This window comes from Sinocyclocheilus grahami, unplaced genomic scaffold (assembly GCF_001515645.1).
Source record: "Sinocyclocheilus grahami isolate Dianchi unplaced genomic scaffold, SAMN03320097.WGS_v1.1 scaffold517.1, whole genome shotgun sequence".
Taxonomy (NCBI): Eukaryota; Metazoa; Chordata; class Actinopteri; order Cypriniformes; family Cyprinidae; genus Sinocyclocheilus; species Sinocyclocheilus grahami.
Genome location: NW_015505696.1, coordinates 404,911 through 420,019, shown reverse-complemented (window position 1 = coordinate 420,019; position 15,109 = coordinate 404,911). Strand labels below are relative to the sequence as shown.

Here is a 15,109-nt window from a genome sequence, read left to right as displayed (position 1 = left end):
TCCCTCTCTCTCTCTCTCTCTCTCTCTCTCTCTCCTTCTCTCTCTCTCTCTCTCTCTGTCTGTAGTTTTGGGGAAGGTCCGTAGCGCGGTGGGCTGCGCTCAGCTCCTCATGTCCCAGAAGTTCCAGCAGTTCAGAGGCCTGTGTGAACAAAACCTGGTAGGTCAATCACAGCAGTTCAAGCACGAATGACAGAAGAAAGATGGCACAAATCCAGCAGTGTTGTTTTTTTTTACTTGGTGAAACCTAACAGGGTTTCTGCAGGTCTTAAAACGCCTTATTTTGCCCTTCCACAAATTAAGGCCTTAAAAGTTCTTAAATCGGAGCAGAAAGTCTTCAATTCAAATCACTGTATTAAATGTTGCACATGAATATCTTTTATCAGTATTTTTGTTATGTTTTCCAGTACAAATATCTAAACGCCTTAAATCAAGCATTTACTTGAGAAACTGATGAGAACAGATATCTGTCCATGGGGTATTAAAACTGTTTTCCGTTTGAATTAAGTTGATTTAAGTCTATTGGCAGATATTTGACCTTTTAATCCTAAATTCACTTCATTTTGATACATTTCTCAGAAAACAAGACTTCATATTTTGTAATTTACCTCCATAAAACTGGCAGAATCCCTGATTCAGTGTCTTACCAGAATGATTTATTTTCAGTGTTTCATTTACTGAGACAGAAGTATACAGCATACCGAGCAGAATAAATGGGTGTATATTATTCATAAAACTACTCTTATCTTCAATTCAGTGCAACAATTTATGCAAGAATGATTTTATGCAAAATATACACAAATTCAGGGATAGTTCATCCAAAAAGGAAAATGCTGTCATGAATTTTGAGCATAAAAGAAGATATTTTGAAGAATGTTGGAAACCAAACTGGTAGCCTCTGACGTCTATAGTATGGGATAAAAAATACACTTGACGTCAATGGCTACCATCAGCTTTTTGGTTACCAACATTCTTCAAAATATCTTTAGTAGGTCTGTATTTTGGTCGGTTTTTGTTATAGCATGTATTCTGACTAAAGTTCAGCATTAGTGATCAAATCGGCTAAAATGGCAAGAGCAGCACATTTACGAGCTACAGAGATGTGTCGCCCTCTTGTGCACAGCTGATGAAATGCTTATACAATACTTATTTTTCTGTCTGTTCAGAATGTGAACGCAAACCCGAGAGCCACGGCTCAAGATCTGGCCGGGTTTTGGGATCTTCTTCAGCTCTCAATAGAAGACATCAGCCTCAAGTTTGACGAGCTTTATCATCTCAAATCAAACGACTGGAAGCTGGAAGGAGACTCGCCGGAGAAGCAGGTACAAACACAGCTAATGAAACATCAGCAGGGATAGAAATAATTGCCATTGATGCCATGCGGATGTTAAATTGTCATTTGCAAATGTAGATATTCACATTCAGAACAGTGTTATTTTAGTATTATTTACACTTGTAAATAATTATAGTAATTATGTACACTTTTATGGTATTTGTTACTATTTGGAAAAATAAATTTTTCTAGTCATTTTTATGTGCTTTTGTCATTTTTATTCATTTAATTTATATGTATGTCTATTTGGCTTTATTTACACTATTAGTCAGAAGTTGGGAATAAGATGTTTTTATGTTTTTGATTGAATGTTTTTGTCTCTTCTGCTCACCAAAGCTGCATTTATTTGACTAAAAATACAGTAAAAACAGTAATATTGTGAAATATTATTACAATTTAAAAGAACAGTTTTCTCTTGTAATATATGTCAAAATGTAATTTATTTCTGTGATCAAAACTGTATTTTCAGCATCATTACTCCAGTCTTCAGGGTCACATGATCATCTGAAATCATAACAATATGCTCAGTTACCTAAAATTATTGTGAATTGTTTCAGTGAACAATAACAACGCTGACTCCAAAACATAAATGCATTAAGGGCTGCACAATTAATCAAATTTCTAATCGTGAATACAGTTACGGATGCCACAATTACATATTCAAAATCATTCAAAAGCAATTAAAGAAAAAAAAAAGAATAATAATACTTACATTGTGTGTGTGTGTGTGTGTGTGTGTGTTATTTTAAGGGTTTTGAAATCATAATAATATGCTCAGTTACCTAAAATTATTGTGAATAGTTTCAATGAACAATAACAACGCTGACTCCAAAACATAAATGCATTAAGGGCTGCACAATTAATCAAATTTCTAATCGTGAATACAGTTACGGATGCCACAATTACATATTCAAAATCATTCAAAATCGCAATTAAAGAAAAAAAAAAAAGAATAATAATACTTACATTGTGTGTGTGTGTGTGTGTGTGTGTGTTATTTTAAGGGTTTTTCCCATTGTTTTAATTTTAGTTTTAGGGATAACATTATAATACCATGCATATTTTAACTTTTTTTTTTAACTTTTTTTTTTTAAGAAACAGAACCAGTGGATAGTTGACATTTGAGGCTTAATACTATAGAAAAGCAATGCACGTTTTTTAGGAAGAGTGTTTTCACCTTGTTTATTTTCATATAAAAATATGGCATGCAGTTGCTTCAAGCAATGGTATAAAGCTACTCAAAACTTACATTTGTGATAATCGTAATTAATAATCGCAGTTACAATTTCAAGGGAATAATCGACAGTTCTAGTTTTGTCATAATGGTGCAGCCCTAATTAAGAGTCTGTTTCTTATGGTTTGTGATCTTTCCAGCCGCGTGACGTTCAGGAGAACCAGAAACAGGCTCCTCCGGTGCCCAAGAAGCCTGGGAAGAGTAAACCCGGCCTGGGCCGAGAGAAGAGCAACGACGCGGTGGACAAACAGAGACAGGAGGCTCGCAAGCGGCTCATGGCGGCCAAGAGAGCTCAGTCGGTCAAACAGAACTCAGCCACGGAGAGCGCTGACAGCATCGAGATCTACGTGCCCGAGGCGCAGACGCGGCTCTGAGGAGACGCACACCAAACACGCTCAAGGGCTCCGGCGTCACACACACACAATACGAAAAGCTGCTTTTGTCTTTTGACGCCGATGTTTAATAAACGCAGGTGACGGAAACGACGCGGTGCGAACAAAACTCTTTTTTTGGGACTGCCAAGGAAAACCTCACAACGAATCTTAATAGTTGCAATTAATAATATCTAGTGCTGTCAAACGATTAATGGCATCCAAAATAAAAGTTTTTGTTTACATAATACATGTATGTGTGCTGTGTATATTTATTATGTATGTGGGTCAAAGACGTGAAGATGTCCGCATCAAAATAAATTTACAAAAGGGATTTTATGTGCATAGAAAGCACATTAAATGCAAGTAAAGTGTCTACTTTTAAGGTTTCAAATAGGTTTTTGGAGAATAAAATTTTCAAATTTGGTTGAAATAATGTTACATCGTCATTCAGTGTAACACTTATAGTTCTGTAAAAATTCAAACAACATGTTTATTCTGACCTGTACATATTAAAATATATAAAATAATAAGGGAGCATATTACATTTTATTGTGTTTTATAAGAGTAAACATTCTTCCTGACAAAAGGGCAAAACCTAGGATAGTGGCAAATTTTACTAATTAGTATTTGGGGTGAAAGTAATTAGTTTTTTAATATGTCATAAAATAATTTTTGTTGTAAATATGCCTGATGAGATTGTTACACTGAATTACATTTTAGTGGGTGTCTTCTGTAAATCAGGCGAAAATGTATGATATTTATTTTTTGTAAGAGTAAACATTCTTCCTGACAAATGGGCAAAACCTAGGATAGTGGCAAATTTTACTAATTAGTATTTGGGGTGAAAGTAATTAGTTTTTTAATATGTCATAAAATAATTTTTGTTGTAAATATGCCTGATGAGATTGTTACACTGAATTACATTTTAGTGGGTGTCTTCTGTAAATCAGGCGAAAATGTATGATATTTATTTTTTGCTCCGAAAAACTAAAAAAATTGCAATTAAATTAAACTTAAAATTTTTGTGGGAAAAACAACAACAATTTAAAGCAGTATTAAACTTATTGTTTTTATGCTTAAACTCTATTTCGTCTTTGACCCATATATAAATACTCACACGTGCATGTATATATTTCAGAAAAATAGGTTATGTTTATATATTTAATATATTTATAATTATATGTATATAAATATAGACATGTAAATATTTTTTAAATATATATACTGTATGTGTGTGCATTTATATATACATAAATATACACAGAACATACACACATACTATGCAAACAAAAACTTTTATTTTGGATGCGATTAATCGTTTGACAGCACTAATAATATTATTATTGATATGATAATTAAGATCGAACTGCTATTGATAATGATTATTGTCCTAAATTCTATCAGATTGTTTGAAATGTTCTAATATTTTGGATAAGAACTCCTGTAACCCGTCTGTCGCCCACCGCTCGCGTCTTTCCCCGCTGAAATTCACGTCTTCCTGTTACACGCTTCGCTTTCTGTTCTTCTTCCTCTCTTCTTTCAGCCGGTGATGCTCCTCGTCTCTTATTTAGAGAAAACTCTTTTTTTCTCCAGCCTGCTGCTGGTTGATAAACAGATGTCGTGTGTTTCAGGTGGCGCTCTTCCATTTCCTGTCGAATTTGTTTTGATGTTTACAAATCATGCATTGTGGGATATCTAACGAAAGCTGTCGTACCTCAGCCGCTTCTCCGTCTCAGGTCCTGGAGTCTCACGGTTGTCGATGTGCTTCAACAGGTTTTCAATCCCAGTATTCCTTGTTTTTTTTTAAGAAAAACAACCTAACCTGATATTTTATTGAATGAAGTGCCTGTGGATCATTATTGTGGGTAATGCTATGACCCCGTGAGATTATAATATCACGATTTAATCAGCGCTCCCTAAAACACGTAGTGTAGATGCTTTGTGGGCAGTTTGATAAAACTTAAGTAATGAGCTAAATATGATTTTATCATTCAGTTTCTCTTTCAAACTGCACTTGGCGCTCCTCATCATTGCTCCCATTTTTCTCCTGTTAGTTTAAATATAGTATAAAATATGCCAGATTTGAGTAGATGAAACAGACTTTTCTGTAACTGTTGATCAGGGATGTTGTAAACTCTTGGGAAAGTGTTTACTGGGAATTTTCAATAATACAGTCGATATGAGAATTACAAATGATGTCCTGACTAAAATGTGACTCGATTTGGACATTTTGACTTTTTTTTTTATCAAAGAAGGTGATTAGATACAAGTATTTGATAAAGCTGCAAGTTAAGAAATCTTACCTACATATTCTAATCTTAATGCAGTTTTATTAATTTCGTCCTTTGTATACTTCTGATTTGTCCAATATAAACGTACTCCGTTTCGTAACTCTTTCCGTGCACTACCATTAACAAGTTTGGGGTTGGTTTTAGGTTTTTGAAAGAAGTCTCTTCTGCTCACCGAGGCTGCATTTATTTGATCAAAAATACAGTAAAAACGGTAATATTGTGAAATATTATTACAATTTAAAATTGCTGTTTTCTATATGAATATCTGTTAAAGGAACACGCCACTATTTTTGAAAATAGGCTAATTTTCAAACTCCCCTAGAGTTAAACAGCTGAGTTTTACCGTTTTCCAATCCATTCAGCCGATCTCCGGGTCTGGCGGTAGCACTTTTAGCTGTAGCTTAGCATAGATCATTGAATCTGATTAGACCGTTAGCATCTCGCTCAAAAATGACCAAAGAGTTTCGATATTTTTCCTATTTAAAACTTGACACTTCTGTAGTTACATCGTGTACTAAGACCGACGGAAAATGAAAAGTTGTGATTTTCTAGGCCGATGTGGCTAGGAACTATACTCTCATTCCGGCGTAATAATCCGCCAGACCCAGAGATCGGCTGAATGGATTCGAAAAATGGTAAAACTCAACTGTTTAACTCTAGGGGAGTTGGAAAATTAGCCTATTTTCAAACATAGTGGCGTGTTCCTTTAAAATGTAATTTATTCCTGTGAGCAAAGCTGTATTTTCAGCATCATTGCTCCAGTCTTCAGTGTCACATGATCTTCAGAAATCAGTATAATATGCTGATTATTATCAATGTTGAAAACAGACCAATATTTTTGTGGAGACTGGGATGCATTTTATTTTTCAGGATTCTTTGATAAACAGAAAGTTCAAAAGAACAGCATTTATTTGAAATAGAAATCTTTTGTAACATTATAAATGTCTTTACTATCACTTTTGATCAATTCAGTGCATCCTTACTGAATAAAAGTTGTAATTTCTTAAAAAAAAAAAAAATCGTACAGACCCCAAACTTTTTGACGTTATACATAATTTTTCATCACATACATTGTCATGAACTCATGAACTATTGCAGCTCTGCATTCAGTGACAAATGTCCCCCAGATCAGCCCAAACTGCGGCTCCACTAACAGCTCAGTGATGGGCTGCGTCGTTGCCGGTGTGAATTGCCTCTTTCTCCCAGACGTTCGCTCCATTTGGTGTCGGTTGAGTCGTTGACGCCTGCTGAATGTCTGACTGTCCTCTCATATTCAGCCCTGCAAACGGCTGACAGCCACAGATAAACCCAGAATAATGGATCAGGCTCGTACAGGAGTATTTGAATACTCATATCCTGTGTTTAGTAAACTCGAGGCTCATATTTCATGTGGGAAACCTGGTTTAATAATGTTTTACCAGCCTTTTGTACTATTTTCCCAATGAAATCTGCATAGACAAGCACAAAAACTCTGCCATGTTGTATAAATAGAATTTAAATAATAGTAACTCCTATTCTATATTTTTATGGTGTTTATGCATCATGAGTTATTTCATACTTTATTTAAAAAATAATTAAATTTATTTAAATGCATTAAAAATGCATTGTAGTAATTTTGTGTGTGTGTGTGTGTGGGGGGGGGGGTTGTATACAATCTGCAATAGAGTAATGAATAAATATGAAAAGAAAGGGATTATACACAAAAACTTAAACAAAAGTAAACATCTAGATGCATTATGGATCTAAAAACTGAAAAACATACCGAAACTGATAAATAATGTTAAAATTAGCATTTTCCATTAAATAAAAATGAATACAAATCTTAATGTGGGTACCTTTTTCATCTTATTTTATTTTCAGTTGTTCAGCAAATGCCTAACATTTGAGTTTTGCATCTTCACGCGGTGATCAGAAGTTACTGTCAGCATTATCTGCATCTACACAACAGTTATTCTGTTCAGGGATTCAGTAAGCAGATGCTTTATGGTTGTAGTTATGACATACTGAAGCGTCTCAGATGAAATCAGACGCTCCTGCAGCACGAATGTCTTAAGCACTGAGAAGTGCAGACAAATCAACCGACACCAATGTTTGCAAAAATACGCGTTTGTCTTTGACTATTCACTCTATAGATACCATGTCACGATCATTTATTTGTCTGGACTTCTATGAAGACATTATTGTATCAGTTGGATGTCTTTAAATTGTCCACCTGGCGACGAGTTTTTCACTGTCCAGTGCTTCAGTGTTGTGAAACTGGTTTTCACATCATTCATTTCCCGATCATGTGTTCACATGTGATCTCCATCATGTTTGTGGGCTTCCCTGAGGACGACGGCACAAACACACACAGAGAGCGTGTGCTTCAGAAGCCGTGTTTATCTCCTCGGCACACCAGATGCGTTTCGGAGAAACTCTTGTTTGCAACAGAGGGAGGTGTGTTCTGCACCTCTCTGTTCATGCTGCTTGGATACTAGATAAACTCTTTTATACACCTGTTAAGTGACTGAGCCGTAACACAACAGCGATCGAACCCTCTCTGATCTCCACATCAACCTGACGGGACGCGCTCTCTTTCTTCAGCTGTGTTTTACTAGTTTTTGGGGGTCGTCAAACAATAAATCATCTAAATGCAAGAGTTTGTAGCAACAAGAATTAAGATTATTATTATAATAAAGATTGATAACCAATATTTTACGAAACAAGCACATATTTTACTGACTAGGATTTGTTCAATATGTCTAATGCTATATGAAGTTTAGGCTGTGTATGTCAGGGTCTTTTGTTTAGTAAGAAATACAGTAAATCTGAGTAAAGGTCAAACGTGTTTGTGACTCTTTATTCTTTCTCAGCACCCTATACATACATACATATAAAATAAAGGAAATTAAATATAAAATATATGTATTTCCTCATTAAAAATGTAAACAAAAAAAAATGTATAATGTGGTCTTGGTCTTTTGAAACCCATTTTCTCCATCCAGGTCAGAATGTGACACACTCGGTGGTCAGGAAGCTGTAGCTGCAGAAGTGAAATATGAGCAGTTCTTTTCAGCGTTTAGAGGAGTTGTTGTTCTCGGTGACTGTGAACTGCGCATTCCTGCATATGAAAGAGTGAGATTTGCCACAGGCATTAAGAAAATACATTACAAATCTGATCTGTATGCAAACTAACACTGAACCATTTCCTACAAAAACTGCGTTTATGAAAATACCTTTTTCTTCCAGCAGGCGTTAATGTTCAGGCCGGGTTGGAAAAGCTACACTTTGTAATTTTGAGAAACATTTTGTTGTTCAGAAACATAATGTTGCATATCCTGTCATGGTCCATAAGCCATGAATACATTTGAACTTTGAGACTTTTAGGTTTAACAGGTTTGAGATACACAGGTTCAGACTCACACGAACACTCACACAAACATTCATCTATATGAGCATTTTCCCTGACCAGCCCATATTTGTATTCTAAGCAGGGAACACAGATTTTTATATTGGACAGAAAGATTATTATTAATATGAATACAAGTATTATAACAAAATGAAAAAATGCTATTGCAATTAAATATGGGAGGTAGAATAAGAAAAATAGAAAGAAATATTCATAGTCAAAATTATAAAATAAATTATCTCTTTTTATTTAAACTAATTACATAAAAGGTAAATTTTTTAAATAATTGTAAATTACATTATAGATTTATTTAGATTTGGTACTGATATTTTATCGGCAGTTATATAGCTGAAAACTTTTGAAGTTTTTATTAAATCAAAAAATATATTTTATAGGCTATTTAAAATATTTTTAATGAAAAATGTATTTTATTTATATTATGAAAATATGTGTTATTAATTATAAAAAAGACAATAAAATGCATGCACAAATGAAAAGTTAAAATGGATATAAATAAATATGCGCACATATCAAGTGCCTAATGCAGATATCGCAGTATGTAAGAAAATAAAGCAATGCAAAATAGGATTTACAAACAAACTCAATATATACAATTTATTTGTTAGAAGAGCACGTGTACAACTGTAGCACAGTTTCACATAAGATATAAAGGGGTAGATCAAAATAAATAAATAGAATGTTTAAATGCGATTAGAATTTAAAAACATCACTCTAGTTCCATTCAAAATTAGATAACTTATTTAAAAGCCTGGAAGATTCCAAAAATGAAGATCTGGACTGCAGATTTAAAATGCAGCTGATGAAATGAACTCTCTCACAAGTGTTTGGATTGTGAGTTTTGAATGAAAGAGTGATGACACACAGATGTGGGGCCCTTATTGGCCCCTGGAGCGTGGAGGAGGGATCTAGAGCCTGTCATTGAGGGAGGACGGAGGGAGAAAGAGAAAGAGAGAGTTTGCTGGAGAGGTAAACGGCTGTTTGTCAACACGAGCGTTTCCCTCATGACACACTAATGAGCAGATTCACTGATTACTGGAGCTTCTCGTCTGGTCTGATCTGACTCGTGTGTGTGTGTGTGAGAGAGAGAGAGAGGAACACACTCTCCGCTTGACGAGGACCCGCGTTTCCACACCAGCAACTTCCAGCATTCTGTGCATTTTTGCCAGCATCCAGGATGAAGCCCAACAAAAGAGGTGAGAGTCGTGTGCATGTGCGGGGCGTCGCGCGTCAGATCTGTGTCTCCACACGCTGTCCATCTGCGCGTGGCGTGATTTCCAGACTGAACGCGTGAAACGCAGATGTGCTCCTGGTTCTGGCCTTTCGTGAAGCGGCTGATGCACGCGTTTGCTTTTCACGCGTTCGAATCTTTGCAGCTTTATTGACTTCCGCGCGTTTGTTACATTGTATCATTGTGCTCCGATGACGTCAGCGCGCGTTTGTTTGTTGCTTTTCGCGCGTCTGCGCTGCGGCCCCGTTTGTTTATTCGCGTCTGTAAACAGACTTTCGTTTGATCTCTTTTGAAGACCTGTGTAGTGTAAAATGTAAGCGTTTTCAAAAAACGAGAAAGCTGCAGTAAATGACGCTGAAGTGTGACCCGTGTGAAGACGACAGTTACCCTCTCAACCTGTCCACCAGCGGCAGAAGCGGGTCTGCCGCCAAACGCCGCCGCCGTGGAAACCTCCCCAAAGAATCCGTTCAGGTTCTGAGGGACTGGCTGTACGAGCATCGCTTCAACGCTTATCCATCAGAGCAGGAGAAGCTGAGCCTGTCTGGACAGACGCATCTCTCTGTGTCACAGGTGAGGGTAACGGGATCCTTTGACCTAAACTTCTGCATGCAGTTTTCCATGCAATTACAGTAAAACTAAAACTGCTATCATAAACTTAAACTTTAGACCCGGATTTAAAAAAAATCTCCTTTACTTGCATTTCTGTTTCAAAGCAGTATGATATTTTCCATGCAATTACAATGAAACTGAAGGCAAGTAAAAGAACATTTTAAAATTTAAGTCGAAATAGGATTACATTTATGATTTGCACTTTGAGCTGGAAAACTTCAGTTTCATTGTAATTGCATGGAAAATATCATACTGCTTTGAAACAGAAATGCAAGTAAAGGAGATTTTTTTAAAATCCGGGTCTAAAGTTTAAGTTTAAGCTCTAAAGGCAAAACTGTCATACTTTAATCTTATTTAGACTTAAATTTGAAAATAGTCCTTTACTCGACTCCATGTTGTTTCAAACCTGTATAATACAAACCTGTAGAATAAAACTAAAACTTTGACATTTGAATGCAAAAGTATGATAAGTTTAAACTTTAAAGGGTACATAACACACACCGTTTCTGCCAATCTCATGTTAATCTTGAGTACCTATAGAGTAGTATTACATCCTTCATGTCTCTGAAGAGTCTTTAATTTGATCAGATTTATAAGGAATTCCGCTCTTCACGACGTCATGAAGGGCCATACTCGAAAAAAACTTTCCGAAACTTATTTAAACCTGGAAGGAGTGTATTTGGCACAGAAATACTCTCATACGACCAACTCGTTTTTTGACACTGTGGCCATGTTTAGCATGAGAATCCAACTCTTAACAGTGTAAATAACTCACTATGCATGAAATAGCATTACACCCCCACCCCCCCCGAACTTACATTTGAAAAATGTCCTTTTACTTCATGTTTCAAACCAATATGATATACCCTTGCAATTACAATGAAACTAAAAAGGTTGTACAAATTTAAACTTATTTAGGCTTAAAGTTGAAAACTGTCCTTTACTTGCCTTTGTTTTAAATCAGTGCAATATTGTCCATGCTTAATTTGATCAGATTTATAAGGAATTCCGCTCTTCACGACGTCATGAAGGGCCATACTCGAAAAAAACTTTCCGAAATTTATTTAAACCTGGAAGGAGTGTATTTGGCACAGAAATACTCTCATACGACCAACTCGTTTTTTGACACTGTGGCCATGTTTAGCATGAGAATCCAACTCTTAACAGTGTAAATAACTCACTATGCATGAAATAGCATTACACCCCCACCCCCCCCAACTTAAATGTCCTTTTACTTCATGTTTCAAACCAATATGATATACCCTTGCAATTACAATGAAACTAAAAAAGTTGTACAAATTTAAACTTATTTAGGCTTAAAGTTGAAAACTGTCCTTTACTTGCCTTTGTTTTAAATCAGTGCAATATTGTCCATGCATTTACAATGAAACTGTACTTTTCAAGCACATGCAGCAAAATTATCACATTTTAATCTCATCTAGACTTAAATTTGAAAATTGTCCTTTACTCGCTTTCATGTTTTTCATGTGCTTTTTCTCTCTATTCCTCTGATAATCCTGGAAATATCAGGACATTTCAAATGGAGTTTCCAGCCTTGGAAAAAAATCTGGGGAATTAATAACATTTTAAATGGCCATAGAAAAGAAATTACAATTTCTATAGTATGTTTCTAGTTAGTTACAATGTATTTATTGGCTAAACATGGCAAAATTACCACAAATGTATCATAAATTTAAACTTATTGATACCTACATTTGAAAATGATTCTCTACTTGTCTTCGTTTCAAATCTGTACAATATTTTCCCTGCAAAACAGTGAAACTGAAGCTTTCAAGCACAAAAGAGGGCAAAATTACCATAAAAGTATCATAAATGGAAACTTAGTCTTAAATTTTGGTCTGTTCCTCGCAGCTTTTATATGGTTTCAGAATATAGTACATACGCCTGTTAATTTGGATATGAATGTCTGTTGTCCTTTTTGTGTCTTAAGTGAGCATGTTTTTTCTTTCATGCTTAAGCTACATAGTGGACCAGAGACAAAAGTCTTGTTAATCATCAAGTTCAGTTTAAGAAATGTTCTCTTTCTAGTATTTTCTTTTTTGTGTCTTTGATCCTCTTCTACATTTGGATGTAATCTTCAAAGACTTGGACTTTCCCACACAGTCTGCGCTGTGTTTTGTCCTTGTCCGAGAGCTGCGGTGTTGTCAGAGAGCAGGAATGCAGGCGGCGAGGCCTGTGCTGCATATTTCCTCTGGTCTCCATTAGAGCCAGCTGTCTGTCTGACACAGCGTGCAGTTCACTGCGGCGCCATCAGGGGGCGCCAATTTAGGATTCAAAAAATGCTTTTTTTTTTTCTTTTTGATCCTGTACCAAGATATATTTAAGACCGTATCACCAATACAATACCTCCTTTAAATTGGACTTTTGTTATTTTTGGAGGATAAAATGGGTATAGTAATTGAATGTTAAATTAATGTCTAAATTGCAAGTAAATTGGTAACACTTTATTTTAAGGTACGGTTCCCGCTATTAACAAACCATTAACTATGACTTTTGCCTTGATAAACTTCTAATTTGCTTATTATTAACAGTTAGGAAGGTAGTTGTTAGGTTTAGGTATTGGTAGGGATCATGGAGAACATGTGCTTTATTAGTGCTAATATACAGCCAATATGTTAATAATAGGCATGCTAATAAGCAACTAGTTAATAGTGAGAATTGGTCCCTGTACTAAAGTGTTACCAGTTAATTTTTTAACTGATAAATGACAGGATCAGTCATTTATCAGTTTCTGTAGTTCAACATTTGTATCAAACACTATGAAGGCTATTAGGATATAATAATATTACATTTGGCTTTAGATAGTGCTTTTTCCTCTATGTTCCTCTGATAATCTTGGAAAATCTGGAAATATCAGGAAATTTCAAGTGGGTTTAATTAATAAAATTTTAAATGGCCATAGAAAAGACATTTAAATTTCTATAGTCAGTTTTTAGTTAGTTATAATGTATTTATTGGCTAAAAATGGCAAATGTATCATAAATTTAAACTTGTTACCTAAATTTGAAAATGGTTGTTTACTCGTCTTCGTTTCAGGCCAGTACCTGGACTATGTATTTTTTGGTTAGAAATGACTGATTGTGTGTGAGTGATTCTTATATATATGTATATATATATATATATATATATATATGTGTATATGTTTGTTTGTTTGTTTTATTTATTTATCGTTTTGTTTTATGGTTTTATTTATTTATTCAAGTCAAACTTATTTTTATAGCACTTTTCACAATACACACCGTTTTAAAGCAGATTATACAGAAAATCATGATGTTTATATCTTCATGCCTAATTGTGGATTTTGTCTGATTAGAGCTTCCAATATTATAGTTTACATTTTGTGATACAAGCAATCAAGCGGTTTAGATTCGCTATGTACTATATATCGGGCTACATAAGTATACTGTATGAATTCTGATGAACTTTATATAATGTGATCAGTCCCATGGCGTTTTTAGTTTCTAAAACGAAAGTCTTTCATTTTGTTCGTAGATCTGTAACTGGTTCATAAACGCCCGCCGGAGGCTCCTGCCGGACCTGCTGAGGAAAGACGGCAAAGACCCCACTCAGTTTACAATGTCACGACGCACCAGCAAACCAGACAGATCCGCCTCCCCGGAATGCCCCAACTCTGCGACCCGCCCCTCTGTCATCTGCCCCGCCCCCATATTGGACTTGAGGCTGTTGGGTAACACTGCGACGGCAATTTTGGCTGGAGCCGGTTGCTTGCCGTCGTCAGGAAACCGAGACGGCAGTGTTCAGGCTCTGATGCAGCTGGACACTCGAGGTCTGCTGAGACGGGAAGGCCTAACTGGAGACCAGTACCTGACGACCATACCGTATGCTTCTACCTCTGTCCAAACCCTGGGAGCGGTGAGCCCAAATGGGGTCCTGTTCAACACGCCTCCACCTACCCCACCGGAGCTTTGCCCTCAAGATTTCAGCGATCTGAAGCTTCTGATGGATGCGGCCCTGCAGCGAGCGGCCGAGCAAGAAGTCAGTCAGCAGAAAGAACAAACGATGCAGCAGCAACCAAACGGACCTACAAACGAAAGTTCAAGAGCGCTCATCCAGAACAGCGATTCGGAGACTCCTTCAAGGGACAAATCTGATGCTGCACCGAGCTTGACGGAGAGCTCAGTATTACCCGTATCGGTTCCTATCATGAGCCACTCTTTTTCAGGCCCTCCCGTCGATCTAAGCACGGCTGGTGTCTCCGATGTGAAATCTGGAAGCTTTGCGTGGAGCGTTCGACAAACCGGTCCACCTGCGAATGTGGTATCACACACATGGGTTTCACAGTACACACGTAATACGGTCACGGAAGCGGTTAACTAAAAACTCAAGCAGACAAAGTCACTTTAGACTCCCATTTGTTTGCTTCTTTTTGTTGGAAGACTCTGGAGCAGATGCCTCCCCAAATCGTTGTCACAGATACCGTTTGGATGTTGCTTGGTACCCAGAGAGGCTCTTCACTGAAATTCTCTTCAGGGGATTCCGGAGTGAAGCTTCTCTACACCACAACGTATTTTTAAGACATTTTTAAAAACTTTTTAAACCAAAACCCTTTACCTTTTTTTTTTTTTTTTTTTTTTTAACTTTGTGAAGTTCCG

The 15,109-nt window shown here is 36.3% G+C and overlaps 2 protein-coding genes across 4 annotated transcripts in view; both read left to right on the top strand.

Moving 5' to 3' along the window:
• The window catches only part of LOC107554879 (disks large-associated protein 4-like), a 107,666-nt gene extending 104,500 nt beyond the window's left edge, over window positions 1–3,166 (top strand). For 2 of the 3 annotated variants that reach the window (XM_016237518.1, XM_016237517.1), the window contains 3 exons: window positions 66–157; window positions 1,164–1,319; window positions 2,705–3,166. In XM_016237518.1, coding sequence (XP_016093004.1) covers window positions 66–157; window positions 1,164–1,319; window positions 2,705–2,938 — 482 coding nt within the window. In that variant the 3' untranslated portion in view covers window positions 2,939–3,166. The remainder of the gene's footprint in view (window positions 1–65; window positions 158–1,163; window positions 1,320–2,704) is intronic. The other variant, XM_016237519.1, reaches the window with a different exon arrangement.
• A 7,048-nt stretch (window positions 3,167–10,214) lies between these two features.
• Window positions 10,215–15,072, top strand: LOC107554859 (homeobox protein TGIF2-like). The gene is made up of 2 exons (XM_016237497.1): window positions 10,215–10,436; window positions 13,989–15,072. Exons 1-2 carry the CDS (start codon window positions 10,215–10,217, stop codon window positions 14,832–14,834), a joined length of 1,068 nt encoding a protein of 355 aa, XP_016092983.1. The 3' UTR covers window positions 14,835–15,072.
• The last annotated feature ends 37 nt before the right edge of the window (window positions 15,073–15,109 follow it).

Bases quoted from the DNA above. Each gene is read 5' to 3' on its own strand.
- LOC107554859 (XM_016237497.1), top strand. From the start codon at position 10,215: ATGACGCTGAAGTGTGACCCGTGTGAAGACGACAGTTACCCTCTCAAC. The intron at 10,437-13,988 runs GTGAGGGTAACG...TTTTGTTCGTAG, and splicing joins CGCATCTCTCTGTGTCACAG to ATCTGTAACTGGTTCATAAA.